Raw genomic sequence first — 15,364 nt, 5'->3', positions numbered from 1 at the left:
TATAGATAAGATAGACATTTAAGTATATGTAGATGCTCAGACCCAGTTCTTATGGTTTCAAGTCTAATCGCAAATATTATACCTACTCTTACTTGTGAACCGTAAAATAAAAAGTATGTTGAACGGATACGATCACCATTCTGCTACTTTCGGTAAAATTCATCGTGCGTATTGAATACACAGACAAACTGAAATACAATTTCACTTGCTCAAAAAGCCAGTGCCTATTATTTAAATTTATAAAATACCAACTTGGATTACTTGAAACGTGCCACTCGTGACGTACCCCTTTTATTATTTTATCAGCCTATAAAGATACGCATACATTTTAAATAATTGTTGTCATCTTTGTTCACAAACCAATATCTCTTGTTATTTTTTATCATAAATTAAAACGTCTTAGATTGTATTAAATTTAATGAGCCAATAAAGATAAAACTTATAAATTGTATCCGGATAATCTGAGCTCTAAAGCCAATATCTAGAGATAGCTCGTGAACACATTAAATATGAGGTAATTGACTATCGGTCTGAAATTGAAATCTAATAGTGAAAGTAATCGCTCACGTCTTTTACGAAAACGATTAATTTTGAAAACTTTAATCTTATCACAAAACAGTCGTGTAAAGTATTCAAAACGTTCGAAATTAAGAGGATTGTAGAGTTCAATTAAACTTTGAAGTAACACATTAAATTCAAGTTTGACTCGATCAAATAAGAATTTATTATAGGAGGAAAGGTTCAGTTCTCCCAAGTGCCAAAGGCTTGATCACATGTTTTTGTAAAATATTATTTGGTCTTGGCCAGACTGATTTGGGGTCATGTGTGATCAATGGGCAGACACATTAAGAAATAATGAAAAAATGTTCACTATAAAGTTAAGGGTGCAAATGAATTGAATCTTCAGAAATGCATTACAATATTGGAATGAAAAACTGATAAGAGAAAAATGACAAAAGATAATTAGGTATGTTAAGGTATTTTTATAATTAATTACAATGAAGTAATAATCAAGAAAATTATTAAAGATGTTTAAATTTCAAGACACTAGTCAATAAGTGGTAGGTATTGTAAATTAATGTTCAATAAGTTAATTAAGTTTAAATTGCCATTTAGGTAGATTTATGTTAAAATGGCATTAACAATATTAATTGTTATTTATTACACAAAATTACGAAAACTTAGTAAGTAAATATGTACATTATTTATTTTATTTGTATAGATGATATTGGTTGATTCTTAAACAATGTTCCTAATTTATTTTTATCAAAATTTATCATGCGTTACTAATAATATTAATTAAGTTATTTTGCGATACTGTAAAATATTAAGAAAAATAAAATTAAGCTGTATAAAAGATATTATAGTTATTTTATTTTATGACCCTATGAGTTGTTAACATAAATTGTAAATATAATCCAGAATTGAATGAACATAGAATGACATAGCAGAGGCGAAGTGACTATCAGATCCTAAATATTGAGAACCAACCTGAGGGCCTAGTGTGAGTTTTCATCAAACGCGCTCACTAGTGAGCACGTCAAAAAATGTATGACGGATTATACAGCGCCCCTAGCGGGAAACGTTCAAAAACTAAAATTTTCATACATTTTTGTAAACTCACACTCAGCCCTCTGGTAAAATGAATTTTATTCATGAAAACCAGTTTCGAGCTAAAGTAGACCTGTGACCTAATTCGGAGAACCAGTCATGCCTGGCACTGCATCAAAGCAAACGAAAAACGAAAGTAATTAGTGAGTTTCTACCTCTGCATTTCCCACTACCTACCTCATTACGAAAATCGGATGTGTAACCTTAATATTTCCCTATAGGACCTACACAAGATTACAAGATTTTTAACAAACTCTTTTTCTTTAGATGGACCTACCCTGAAGAAAAAGGGTCTGTTAAAAATATTCTAAATCTTCAAAAAGTATTTTCTTTTCTTTTATGAAACAAAACATACAGGAGAAAACTACGCATTTTTTATTCATATCAGAATTAAAAATAAAAAGGTGGAATTAATTGAGTACCTATATTTCATAAAGCTAGGTCAGGTACTTTTGAAGATATTGAAGATTTTCTAACCAACCCTTTTTGCGGTCCAGTGTATTTTTTACTTCGTTTCGTCACTATCGTGTCAAATGTCACCTCATCAAAGGACCCTCCGAAATTTGACTCTACATTGAAACCACAATGCCTACAGGGTGGTTTGCGCCCTGTCCATTTCCTCAATCAATCCTCTAGTACCTACATCCTATCAATAATTAAAAGTTGAACCGGTTTATACCCGATCGTAATTTCTAATTTACTATCTAAAGCTTCTAAAGTAGTTAAGATTGATAACAAAGTATAGCGCTACAAAGATCGATAGTATTTTTATCTTTATCGATTCAGCAATATACTTAAAGACTGGATAATATCTTGAATTGAAAGCCGCCATTATCAAACGTTTATCGTTTTTTATTGCAAAATTGCAATTATTAGGATGTGAGTTTTTTTTTTAATAGTAATAAATTAGTATGCGAATGACGGGTTTCAGTAAAATGTAACATTAAATTGCAGTAACAAATTGCGTGTCCTGAACACTACCGCATCAAATCAAACAAGCGATAGGGACACTTACTTGGAGCACCAGGAGTCTTCTCATGGATCCACGTGGAGAAGAAAAAAATCGTTCACTGGCAGACGCGCCTTATTCTTCACTTTCCAATAACCTAGGAATCCGATCACAGCCACAAATCACCACATTCTGGGTATTTATCACAATTTATTTTATGCGGCACGAAATACACACAGTTTGAATCTCAACGGAATAAAAAAAAGTCTATGGTAGGACCGCACGTCGTCACGTCATGACGTTGTGCATGACGTCACGAATTACGAGTTGACGCATAATTCAAATTTCGAACTACGGCGTGTTCCAAATTTGAATTACGCGTGGTAGTTGTAATGAGGGTTCTCGCGATTGAAAAATCCGCCAGATGGCAATTGATTGATATGATTGTTTATTTTTGACATGACATTGAGAGATATGTCAAAATCCACCAATCACGCAGCATTTGGACCTCGCGTCTACGTATTGCCATCTGGCGGATTTTTCAATCGCGAAAACCCTCATTAAAAGTAGCGCAAACACACGTGTTTGTCAAAATGTCAAAAATGAATTGCAAAACTCGTTAAAACTCGGGAACGGCTGGACCGATTTGGCTGATTTTGGTTTGGTTTCAGTGCAGTGCAGCTTTGTGTAAAACAAAAAAATATGGCCGTACTATACCAATAATATTCGGCCCAGTTAAGTGGTCATCAGTCTCCCACCTACGATTTAGTCGTGCGAAAATAACTTTACTTGTAGGAAGTGCAAATTGCCCTGCCTTAAAGACGAAGGATATCCCAATAAAATAGTAGTTTATAAGTTGGTCAGGAGCTGCCGTTAAGTGGATTGTTTCGACCGGGCGGGCTGTTAGCTGTTAGTTTGCCGGACGCTCAGGGTTGCACTCAGGCAGTCAGATTTTGTTTTAATTAAATTATTTGACCAGCAACCGGTCATTTGGAAATTATGATGATGTATTTCATGTAATAAACAATTTGAATTTGATGAAATTATTTGATTGCCTGACCTATGTACAGTATTTCAACGTCATGAATGCAACTGTGGCAGATTCGAATCGCAATAAAGACATAGGTACAAACTTATACTAGAGACCTGATAAACTGTCGTGTAAGTATTCTTAGGTAGGTACTCTGACGGAGAAACTGGATAACCCATAGTAAAGCTAGTGCAAAAAGAGAGTACCTACTGTAGATTATTAGAATCTTAGCCCATAACTGGCTTGGCATCATAGAGCTCGTATAGTCGTGTGAACAGGTGCGTGTAGAACTCGTATTTAACAGTGTGTTCCATCCGGTAGAGCCATGGACCTATAAAAAAAGGCGGACGGAACTCGCGCTAACACAAAACTGTGACTCAAAATTTTGGCGTTTGTCTATTGTGTGAGTGAATTTAGGGATGCCATGTTAGCCAAAACATTTTACCCATTTATTTTAAGAAAAACATAGATCGGCAGATGTCACTTGGAAATGTAGACAGAATTATTCCGTGCCATTTTAAAAGGATGAAAGGTGAATGCATTGAGGTAGGCGCGAAATTTTCAATGTTCAAATTTTCTTACATTGTTTGCAAGTCAGTGTGTCAGGGTATGTAGTTATGTACATAATGTTGATCAAAAATGATTCACGCAGTTACAAATTACGAATCTTGTGTACATTATAATCATAATCTTGCATCATCAATATATTATTATTATCTCTGATATATTTTTTTTAACATACAACCTGACACTGACTTGCAATCAATGTAAGAAAATTTGAATTTTGCAGTTCCACATTTTTGGGAAGGATCAAATTTGCCTATGAAAATATATCCCATTAAAACACAATTATTATGATAAATTATCTTATTTCCATAGTATGCGTATTAAATAACTAAAAAGTCCTAAAATTATTATTAATTTCCCATATTTCGGGTAATTTTCCCACGTAAATAACTGAGAACACTGGTCTTTGACGTATTATTTTTTCGAGTGAATGACGTTTGATTTCAATTAATTTCAATATTTTAATGTCGGGAAATAAGTGATTGGATTATTATTTTGCCTGTGAAATGTGATTCTTTAATTTTTGTTTGTTCGAACAGAACGGTTTTTACACAATTTCATCACACAAGACATGTCGTATTCGTGTTGTTTTTTTGCTGCTTAAATGTGTCAACTGTGTGAAGTTTGCACTCGAAGTGGTGTATCAGGGTGTGAATGTGTGCGTGCCGGCCTGTACGTACAGGCAAGCTGGTGTATCCTAATGTCACAGTATTTTGTTGATGAGAATCCGTCCGACTTTTTTTATAGGTCCATGGGTAGAGCTATGTCTGGAGAGACATATCCTATACTAGAGTAAATACAGCCTGAAGAACAATTATGATGGCCAATATGGTTGTTATTGTTGTTTGAACCCCTACCGTAGAATCCCAACTAATGAAAGTAACTCTGTCTGTCTGTCTGTCTGTTACGCTTTCCCGCTTAAACCTCGCAACCGATTTTGATGAAATTTGGCATAGAGATAGTTTGAGTCCCGGGAAAGAACATAGGATAGTTTTTATCCCGGTTTTTGAAACAGGGACGCGCGCGATAAAGTTTTTCTGTGACAGACAAAATTCCACGCGGGCGAAGCCGCGGGCGGAAAGCTAGTATAACATAAATGAGGCTTCTGTTTTGAACCTAAGTCCGGGCCTGCAGTGATCTAGGCGCTGACGTCTGAGCTAGATTTCCCCGCTATAGTCGAGGGGCCAGCCTATTATCTACTTTAGCCAATCGCATCGCGTCCACGGGATGCACTGATATACTGCATTCCGATCCAATATTGGACCTCTATGACGATATGCAAGACCTTCAATTATGACCCTCCTTCTGACGCAGTCGGGTAAAAATCTGCCGTAGTCATACTCATGTACCTATATTTTAGATCTTTTGTCACAGAAATCTATTTCTGATAATTAATAATTCGCTGTTTCTAGAGTACAACAAAGGGGCGTGTGAGACATAATAAAAGCATAGTTTGTGTTTTGTAACTAGTTTTCGTTACCGCTACTACCTGCCTCAATATAAAACTGATCCCCGCAACTGACAAAGCACCTTCTCTGCACTCTGCTTAACATTTAAATGCCCATTATCTCTTCAAATTTCATCCCATCCCATGCTCCTGGGAACGAGGTTACAGCCAACACATTGCATTTCCGCGGTCAGCAGTTGCATCTCAATCGGTGATACATTATGACAAACAATTATGTTTTATAAACATGTTGTTACTTTCTTACATCATTATAAATGAATTTAGCCCATTGTTCTCGTTTATTCGTCTTCAGAACGGGATCAGGACCAGTGCTGGCGGAATTATGACAAGATACATATTTGTTGCTATGACGTGTTTTGGTGGGTTATGTTTTTGTTTTCTATGGGTTAGGTGGTAAAAACACTTTTTAGTGTAGGAGTGCCTGATTGATAATGCAGTGTCTACGGTCGTGATCAGATGTGTCGGTAATTGGTGTTAAATTTATGTGTTTATAGTAGTGTGGGGTAAGTAGAAATTTTCTATGCTAAGTTCGCGTGAGTTCTCATGGAGCCTGAAGCTAAAGGGCCAGCAATTTTTTTAGTTTTTTATTGTTTAAGCATATAAAATAAGGACTTTGAAGTAGCCTGTGTAGAGATCACGTCCATCGTCCAATGGTCTTAAGTTATAGCACCTATATAAAGAAAATAAATATAATGAAAAATCGGACGTTGTTGTGACAGTAGCCATATTTTCTACTGCTGAAAATTTTACATACTTATAGGTCTCTTACTAATTATCCAGTAATAATGAGTCACAACGTCCGGTTAAAACTCTTATAATATTATTAATATTGTTGTGCTTTCGTTTCTTATCGATAATTCCATTCTTTAATGTCATCTCTGAATAATAATGCATTTGGTATGCGGATTTAGTATTAAAATCGATCACTTTGGTCCCTGAACTAATCCTACAATGCGCTGTATTTACCGATGCATTGTTAAAACCGATTATCCGAAAATTTAGTGATTCAGTACCAAATTACCTGGTATGCAACGGATTTGAGGATTTTCAGTGTTGCTGATAATGTCCAGGTCGACACTTGAAGTTATTGATGACACATTTTTGTTGATAATAATTTACTTACTCAACAAAACCTAATATATTATGTATACACATGCGCGTATAATAGCTAGGGGAAAATCTTAAAACAGTAAATCTACATACTTTATGCGTTTCAAACGCACCCCCCGCGCAGCTTCAATTCAGTTTCGGCCCCCCTGAAAAATAACTCTTAGATACGCCTACATGATACATACTATGAATATACAAACACCAGGCTCAACCTATTTCGTATCATATTCACAACTGTTGGTGTTGACCTACTTCGGAACTCGTATGAGAACGAAATTGGATGCACGAGGTAAGAGCCAAGTTGCAAGTTTAATGTGGCTCAAAACATTAATGCATTTTTAAAATATCTAAGTCTATGTACTATTTTAAAGTAAAAGAATGGTTGTTACTCTTTTTTCAGAAATCGTCGTCTCTACAACTTTTAAAGAACCCCTTTGGACTTATGACGGTAAGTTTGACCGCAATCACATCTAATTCTAAGTCTATGCATACCAAAAGTACCTATTTATCTACATACCTACTTGCCCAGTAAATGCCTATTCACCCTCGCTCAGATAATACTTAGTGAGATATTCAAGTAAGATTAGCAAGAAGGCGTTAAATGCAGGCCGCTGCCAACCGGCCAATCTTGAAATCATTGGGGGAGGCCTAAAGCAGCGGACGTCCTGTGACTGTAATGACGATGATGACGATTCACAAGACCGTTTTCAGATGAAACCAACTGGCCAGGGGTGAATTGCAAAGAGGGCGGCAAGCGGCAGTCGCCCATCGACATCAGGACAGCAGACGTGGTGAAGGACTACGCCAAGCAGTTCATCAAACACGGCCAGCTCAAGTTTACGGGGTACCACCGCGTGCTGGTATCGGGGATCAATAATGGACATACTGGTGAGGGTTTCGTATAATCTACAGAAAAAAAATACCCTCCTTCTGGCGCAGTCGGGTAAAAATCCTGACTCATCAACGCTCAGCCTACTCTTGCTTAATTCCTTTCGACTTGGAAAGCTATTCTTTTCATATATGTTATTTAAAGGGAAATAAGAAAGACTTTTTCAAAATATAACAGTCCGCAAAATCTGTAGGGATGCAAATACTTTGATGAAAAAAACATACGGGTCGAATTGAGAACCTCCTCCTTTTTTGAAGTCGGTTGAAAATGGTTTGGATTTGTCTCAATTAATAGTCATTACTGTTTTGTTTACTGTTCAAGTGGCCATCCAGGATGTCAAGCATAAGTTTCTGATAATTGAATGTAGGTATCTATCCAATCCTACTTATACTTATCTGCAACACTTACAGTGAGTAAGTAATTTAGTTTTTTATAAGTGCCATAAGCATGCTATCGAAAGGGATTCACCTGTTAAACGCTACCTAACCATGTCCTACATAACTATAGGGTTCATTGCGAGTAGGTATGCAAAAATATAGGTAAGTACATCATCATTATACACTAACTATATTGAGTACTCTTAAGTAGGAACTCCCTACATGTTTTCTAACACAATGTATTCACTAGGGACGCTCATTCTCCTCCCCAATGGACTTTGTAGTTTTGAAGGTCTTTTTACAAATACAGTAGCTACTCAACTGCAGTAGGCTTACTTATATTATTTTTGTCCAAACCGCAGCGTAGTAATTACCAAACATTCAATCTGCAGCTCTACTTAGAAAACCACTAATGTATTTTCCAGCTAGAGTCACGCCCGTATTCACAAACATTACTATGAGGTCTCACAGTACACATGAACCAATCACAGAGCTCTATTCAACGCTGTGCGTTCGATTTGCTTGACTTAATCAAGCATCGTGCGACGTGGTTCGCTTACTATGGGCCTCATAAGAAGGCTCAAGGTCACCCAAAGGGCGATGGAGCGTGCTGTGCTCAGAGTTTCCCTGCGTGATCGAATCAGAAATGAGGAGATTCGTAGGAGAACCAGAGTGACTGACATAGCCCGCAGAATCGCTAAAATCAAGGGAAGGATCCTTGGGGGAGGCCTTTGTCCAGCAGTGGACGTCTTTCGGCTGAAACGATCGAACGAACGAATCAAGCATCATTTTTGAACACGGGCGTCTTTCTTTCCAGTGCAATTCAGCTCGGAAGGCGAGGAGGCCATCCACCCGACGCTCACGGGAGGACCGCTGGAGCACCGCTACCGGCTGGAGCAACTGCACTTCCACTGGCTGTCCGAGCACTCCGTCAACGGGATCAAGTGAGACATGCTTTTTACTATCCAGACAGGAGCCGACTGGGCCAGATACTCTCCATCCAGTACATTCAGCTCGAAAGCCATCCACCCGACGCTCACGGGCAGACTGCTGGAGCAGCTGGACTTCCACTGGCTGTCCGAGCACTCCGTCAACGGGATCAAGTGAGACATGCTCTTGATAATCCAGACAGAAGCCACTGGGCCAGACGCTCTCCTTCTAGTGCATTGGTTCCCAAAGTGGGGGGCGCGTCCCGCAGGGGAGGCGCAAAGACCTTTAAAGGGGGGCGCGGGCCATTTGTTTACAAGTATAAAAAACCAGCGACCGCTGAGAGAATGCATTCCTGACTGCTCGATACGACCAATAAATAATCTTGACTAGAAGGGGGCCGCGGAATTTTTTGTATGGTCGAAAGAGGGCGAGTCTCAAATAAGTTTGGGAACCAATGTTCTAGTGCATTCAGCTCGGAAGGCGAGGAGGCTATCCACCCGACGCTCACGGGAGGACCGCTGGGGAAGCTGCACTTCCACTGGCTGTCCGAGCACTCCGTCAACGGGATCAAGTGAGACATGCTCTTGATAATCCAGACAGGAGCCGACTGGGCCAGATACTCTGCACCCAGTGCATTCAGCTAATCAGCTTCATAGAGCGATGAGTCCATCCACCCGACACCCACGGGCGGTATAACATGTGTAATTTCCAGGAACTTATACTTACAAAATTATAAGCCAAGTTCCTGGCAATAAACACATCTTCCACCCATGGTTCTCTACCTGCCTCTAAGACACAAGCCAACTCTTAGATTTTAACTACACTACTTTACTACGTCTTTCCAGGTTTCCCATGGAAATCCACTTCGTCCACGTGCGGTCGGATCTCAACGTGGGAGATGCTTTGGTTAGCAAGGATGGGCTGGCCATCATTTCTGTATTTTGCAACGTGAGTAGAAAATCACACATAAACACTAAGTATTTCATCGCCTCTATGTTATAAGTCCACAGCTGAGAGAGTTAACTCTCTCAGTTTAATGGTTCTGAGCTCAGTTCCTAGGTAGGATTTGTGTGTGTCTCAAAATATGTTTTTTATGCATAACGAGGCAGGTATTTGACCACAATCGCACCTGATATTAAGTGAGATGCAGTCTAGGATGGTACGTATATTTGCCCTGTAAGGATCTATTCACTTTCGCCTTGAAAATTGATTCAAGGCGATCAATCCTAGTGCCAAGTCGAACGCTTACGGCGACGGCTCAAAAAGAAGAACCTGTAAAGCCAACCAACTTCACTCACTCTGGAGTTCAACCTAACAAATAAATCTATCGTAGGTCCAGGCAGAGCTGGACGACCGACAGCAGCAGGCGTCGGACGAGATCATGCAGTACATCCCGAAGCTCCTGGAGACCGGAGACAGGATCAGCGGGGTCCTGATGGACATGACGTGAGTCATCATCATCATCATCTCAGCCATAGGACGTCCACTGCTGAACATAGGCCTCCCCCAATGATTTCCATGCTGATCTATTGGTAGCGGCCTGCGTCTAGCGCCATCCTGCTACCTTTATCATGTCGTCGGTTCCCCTTGTGGATGGACGTCCCATGCTACGTTTTCCGGTACGCGGCCTCCACTTCAGAACCTTGCTGCCCCATCGGCCGTCAGTTCTGCTTGCTATGTGCCCTGCCCATTGCCATGACGTGAGTACGAACGCCATTTTCAGCCTACTACCCGATCGAGTTAACGGCGTACCATGCTGGAATGCGACTCCCTCGCACTTATCCGCACAACTCCCCGCGTTCGCCCCGTCTGTGCTCTACCAGAGCGTCGATGTGACGTCACGGCTGCTAGATGCGCAGTTTACTCGACTGGGTTGTAGACATGTTAAATCCCTTTTAATAATTCCTATTAGAATAGTCCTCTGAATTTTTAAAATACATAATAGGTAGCTAGAGAGAGATATTATGACCAAGTAGTTTCATCGTCACAAGTTTGACCAAAAAATGAAAACATTCATGACTAAGCTAATAAGAATGACTGGTATTAGGTATGACTACTTACATTTTAATCCAAAACGCCAATTAATGTCGCAGATAAAGTCTTGTAATGATTTTATTGATAACTGCCAATAAATTACCTACTATTAGAGTTGCCGCTCCTGAAATTCTTGCCTTCGAAGGTCAATGCTATAATTAGGATTTTATCAATGAATTATCAAGTTTATCAACTACAAGTAAAAGTAAGCACCTACCTACTCTACACATCAGTCTCAATTTTATCCTTTTGTGAGCTTTTACATGTAGCAAACAAATAAGGTACCAAAAATAATAAGAACATCGTAATTTTCCATAGGTACAGTATGGCATGCAATTCCGTCGTACCTATCTTCTGAATGTCAACCACATAAAAGTTCCGGAGAAGCGTTTACCATATTAGCATTCTTACCACTTGTTAAGCTTCCTTATTGCCCGTAAGGCGAAGAGGGGCTATTTTTAAAGAAATTAAATGGTTTTCTTGCACGTTATAAATTCCAACGACGCTACCTTCACTCAGACGAATTTAGTAACTTCAATCCTCAAGATGTGGCGGCGATTTGGAGATCATTGGGCTACTATGTTCAGCAGTGGACGTCCTGTGGCTGAAATGATGATGATGATGACTCCTCAAGGGGAAAGGCTTTCATTTTTACAAGCTTTTTTACTTTAACCTGTCAGGTGTCTGTAATGAAATCTTGCAAATTAAAGACCCTTTTGCCGGTTTTCCATTCAACTGATGTGTAAATCAAGTGATAATACAATAATATTATGATGTCATGGAGTTGATCTGATGATAATTTAGCTGAAAGGAAGGAAGAAACTCCACAATAAAACGACACAAGCCCATGTGCTCGTTTGAATTGTAATAATGAGTACTTCAATCTTATAAGGTAACCAGGGTCTGATGATAGAGTTGGAAGGTAGCCATAGAAATTCCCGCACTAAAACAACACAGCCCCATCGAGTTTGAGCTCGTTCTCGTTGCATTCGGAGCTCACACCGCAGAATATGTAGCTTAACTTGATTTAAGTTTTTCATAAAATGCAAACCAACTGTGGCGTGAGTCACCCTACACCCCAATATAGCAGCGGGTGACAGACCCTAGTAATGTATACCTACCTACTTACATAAATTACAAACGTACGCTCTGGCATTTCCTCAGTAGGTAATATGCGAGGTACATTACTCCTTTATACCTACGCCCGTTAATTGACAATTTCGTCTTAATCAGTTTTAACAAGGAAACCGTTTACGGAATACTTAATTAGGAAGATGCTCAAGTGGAGGAATTCGTCGGCACTTATTACAAACCAGTTATCATAATGAATTGGTTGGAGCTAAAGGTAAGCACATGAGTAGGTTCGAGGGTTATCAAAAACTAAAAAATAATTAATTAACTGTCTTGAACGCTCTTATCCTAGGCGCAGACCACCAATTTTTAGTTGGCCGATAAGTAGTTGAGCCCGCTTCCAATTTGTATGAAGAATCGGCCGATACCAAATCATTATTTGCGCACATCCATACATACCCATACTGATCATCTACCCGACTAAACTATCGGCCGACTAAAAATCGGTGGTCTGCGCCTACGCTTACGGCTGTGTGCTCTATGCTTTAATAGTTTTCTTACCATCATCATTTCAGCCAAGAGATATCCACCTCTGGACAAATCTCTTTTAATGATTTCCACAACAACCAGCCCAGAGCCGCCCGTGTTCAAATGCCTTCACCAGATGGCGGTCCACTACCGAATGGATGAACTGCCACAATGCATTTTTCAGTGAGTGGCTCAACTCGAGAACTCTCTGTCCAAGGGCCATCAGTTCTGCGAGCTATGTGTTTAATGTACCTTTTGGAGTGTTTTCTATAATAATTTGTCGTTTTTAATGTACGAGTATATCCTTCGTCTGGTTAGCGCCTACATTACATACAGGCTTTATGATGATGATCAACAAGTTTGACATGTTTTAGGACAGTTCGAACAGAAATCCTTTATCCTTGGAATCAAAGTTAATTTTTTTCTATTGCTGCAAAATTGTACGTCTAATATTCTTCTTCTCTTCCCAGAAAGCTGCTAAGCCCGAACCAGCAGTCATACTACACATATGCGGGCTCGCTCACGTCGCCGGAGTGCAACGAGGCCGTCATCTGGATCATATTCGACACGCCCATCTTTCTGTCCGATGCTGACGTGAGTTGGAACCTGTTTCAGAGTCCTGGGATCGATTCCAGGATGAATTTTCAATGTAGTATCTTTAGTAGGTACTACTTATGACGCTCTTCCCGCGACCTTTGCGAGATCGTCGGTCCACCTAGTAGGAGGCCTGCCCACGCTACGTCTTCCAGCCCGTGGTCGCCACTCGAGAACTTTTCTGCCCCAACGGCCATCGTCTCTACGAGCTATGTGGTTCACACATGGTTCACACATGCTATCTGGTTTTAGCAATTCTGCGAGCTATGTCGGTCACTTTGGTTCTCCTGCCTGTTCACTCACTTTGGTTCGGTTCCCTGTAAAAAGTCGCAATGCAAAAGAGCCGGCAAAAGGCGAAGGCAAATCGTGCTTCTTACGTAACATAAATAGTCTACGGCAATAGATTGGAAATTTCGAAATAAAGTATGCTGAAGAGCGCACTTTTATCAGACAGAAGTTGCTGCAATACTGCATAGTTTATGTTGACCGCGGATTTTATTTGATATAGCTTAATGACTCATTTGTCCCCAGTACCGCATGTTCGGCAAAGTAGGGGTCGGCCGGCACAACTTCAGATCGCTACAGAAGCTCAACCACCACGTAGTCTTCAAGCCTGTCTCCGCGTCGCTGCACACGCCGCAAATCGTCAAACTCTTCGATGACGTCGTCAAACTGGTCACGGACTTCTTTAGGAACGTTACTTCGTGAGTAAAAACTCTACCTACTATCTATTCTTTAGGAATGTTATTTCGTGACAAAAACTATACCTGCAATGCCGCCGCAGATCGTCAAACTCAAACTCTTTTATGACGTCGTCATACTAGTCACGGACTTCTTCAGAAATGTTACTTCGTGAGTAGAAACTTTATTTTTATTCACAACGATTGAATTTTGGCCTGCATGAAAAGTGACTTATGTGCTGGAAAGTGACGATCAGGTCAAAGGTGGAAGCGAGCTTCACCCGGAATCCTTAAACACAAAAAGGAACTGGCTATCTTACCTCCAACTGCCGGAACACAACAATGCTGTTAACATTCTTGTTATGGCACAGACTTAGGTGATGGTCGTAGCTAGACATTATGAGTCTTGCAGAAGGTGTGTAAAGGTGTTTTATTTTCCTGTACCCACTACACTTGCGCATCGATAACAGAGCACAAAAAGAAAGCGAAAAATGAGGACCCATAGAATAAAGACATAATTTTAATTATTTGTTTCAGATTCATGTCAAAAGGATTGAGGTCACGATAGAATAAGGTCTTCAGAAAGTAAGGAACCAGTCAGAAAAAACCAGGAGGAAGACGAGCAATTCAGTCATAATCGAAATTAACTTGAAGCTTAGCTCTTACCGTACCCCAAACAACGTTATCCGAAGTTCCGAAAGTTTCTATCTTTTTCACGCAAAGTGAGATGCCAACTGGAGCGACAGTGAAAGATAGAACCCAAACAACATAAACGGCGTCAGGAAGATCAATTGGGCAAAATATCCCTCAAAATTACCAAGTAGATAACAATGCAGATAGCATTAAGTTCGCGTTTTGAACTTTGTTCTCGTGTAATAAAGTTCTTAATCAATTTGCGTGTGATTACACGCTACACATTATATTCACGTGTATAAGTATTCACGTGTCACGGAACATGTTACTGTCCCCCTTTATGAATCGACTAAAATGTTATTATTAAAAACTGTGAGCGAATTCTTAGCTAAGCAAATCCTGTCTAATGTAGACTTCCTAAAAGCTAATCCTCTGGGACTTCTGTATCTTCACTGATCAAGGCTGTTTCAAGCGTCAAAACAATAATTATGCTAGTTTTCCTCCGGTAATATCCTTTAGGCTCGGTTTTTATATGATCAATGCCTTTTGGTTTGGGTTATGGATTTTATGACATAAAGAATATGATTGTAAAAGACAAGATAAGTAATCATTGACAATATAAAAACCAAGCATCTTAGGCGAAATTGTTGTATATAAATCTAGATTAATGATTATTTCATAAATAAAAACTATTTTTAAGAGTTTGTCGTTTATTTAAATAATATTAACAACTATACATTCTCCCAATGTACACAATATCACGCGTGACAAAAAATAACAATTTGTATAAGTTTTATCGACCACACAGTTTTTGAAGAAGAAAGAAATAGTCCAGTAGAATTAGCTTTTAAATCGGAAATAATTCCTACAAAAGATTTTATTGTTTTTAATGG

The 15,364-nt window shown here is 39.4% G+C and overlaps 1 protein-coding gene across 1 annotated transcript; it reads left to right on the top strand.

The window, feature by feature from the left end:
- Positions 1-5,909: 5,909 nt before the first annotated feature.
- On the top strand, positions 5,910-15,293 carry LOC135076625 (carbonic anhydrase 7-like). Its single transcript, XM_063971049.1, has 11 exons — positions 5,910-5,984; positions 7,136-7,183; positions 7,447-7,623; positions 8,819-8,945; positions 9,006-9,104; positions 9,395-9,502; positions 9,777-9,879; positions 10,265-10,377; positions 13,035-13,158; positions 13,690-13,862; positions 14,376-15,293. Exons 1-11 carry the CDS (start codon positions 5,948-5,950, stop codon positions 14,404-14,406), a joined length of 1,140 nt encoding a protein of 379 aa, XP_063827119.1. The 5' UTR covers positions 5,910-5,947; the 3' UTR covers positions 14,407-15,293.
- Positions 15,294-15,364: the final 71 nt, after the last annotated feature.

The sequence above is a fragment of the Ostrinia nubilalis genome, chromosome 12, assembly GCF_963855985.1.
Source record: "Ostrinia nubilalis chromosome 12, ilOstNubi1.1, whole genome shotgun sequence".
Lineage (NCBI taxonomy): Eukaryota > Metazoa > Arthropoda > Insecta > Lepidoptera > Crambidae > Ostrinia > Ostrinia nubilalis.
Note: the sequence above shows the minus strand (reverse complement) of the source record. Positions and strands in the feature narration are given on the sequence as shown.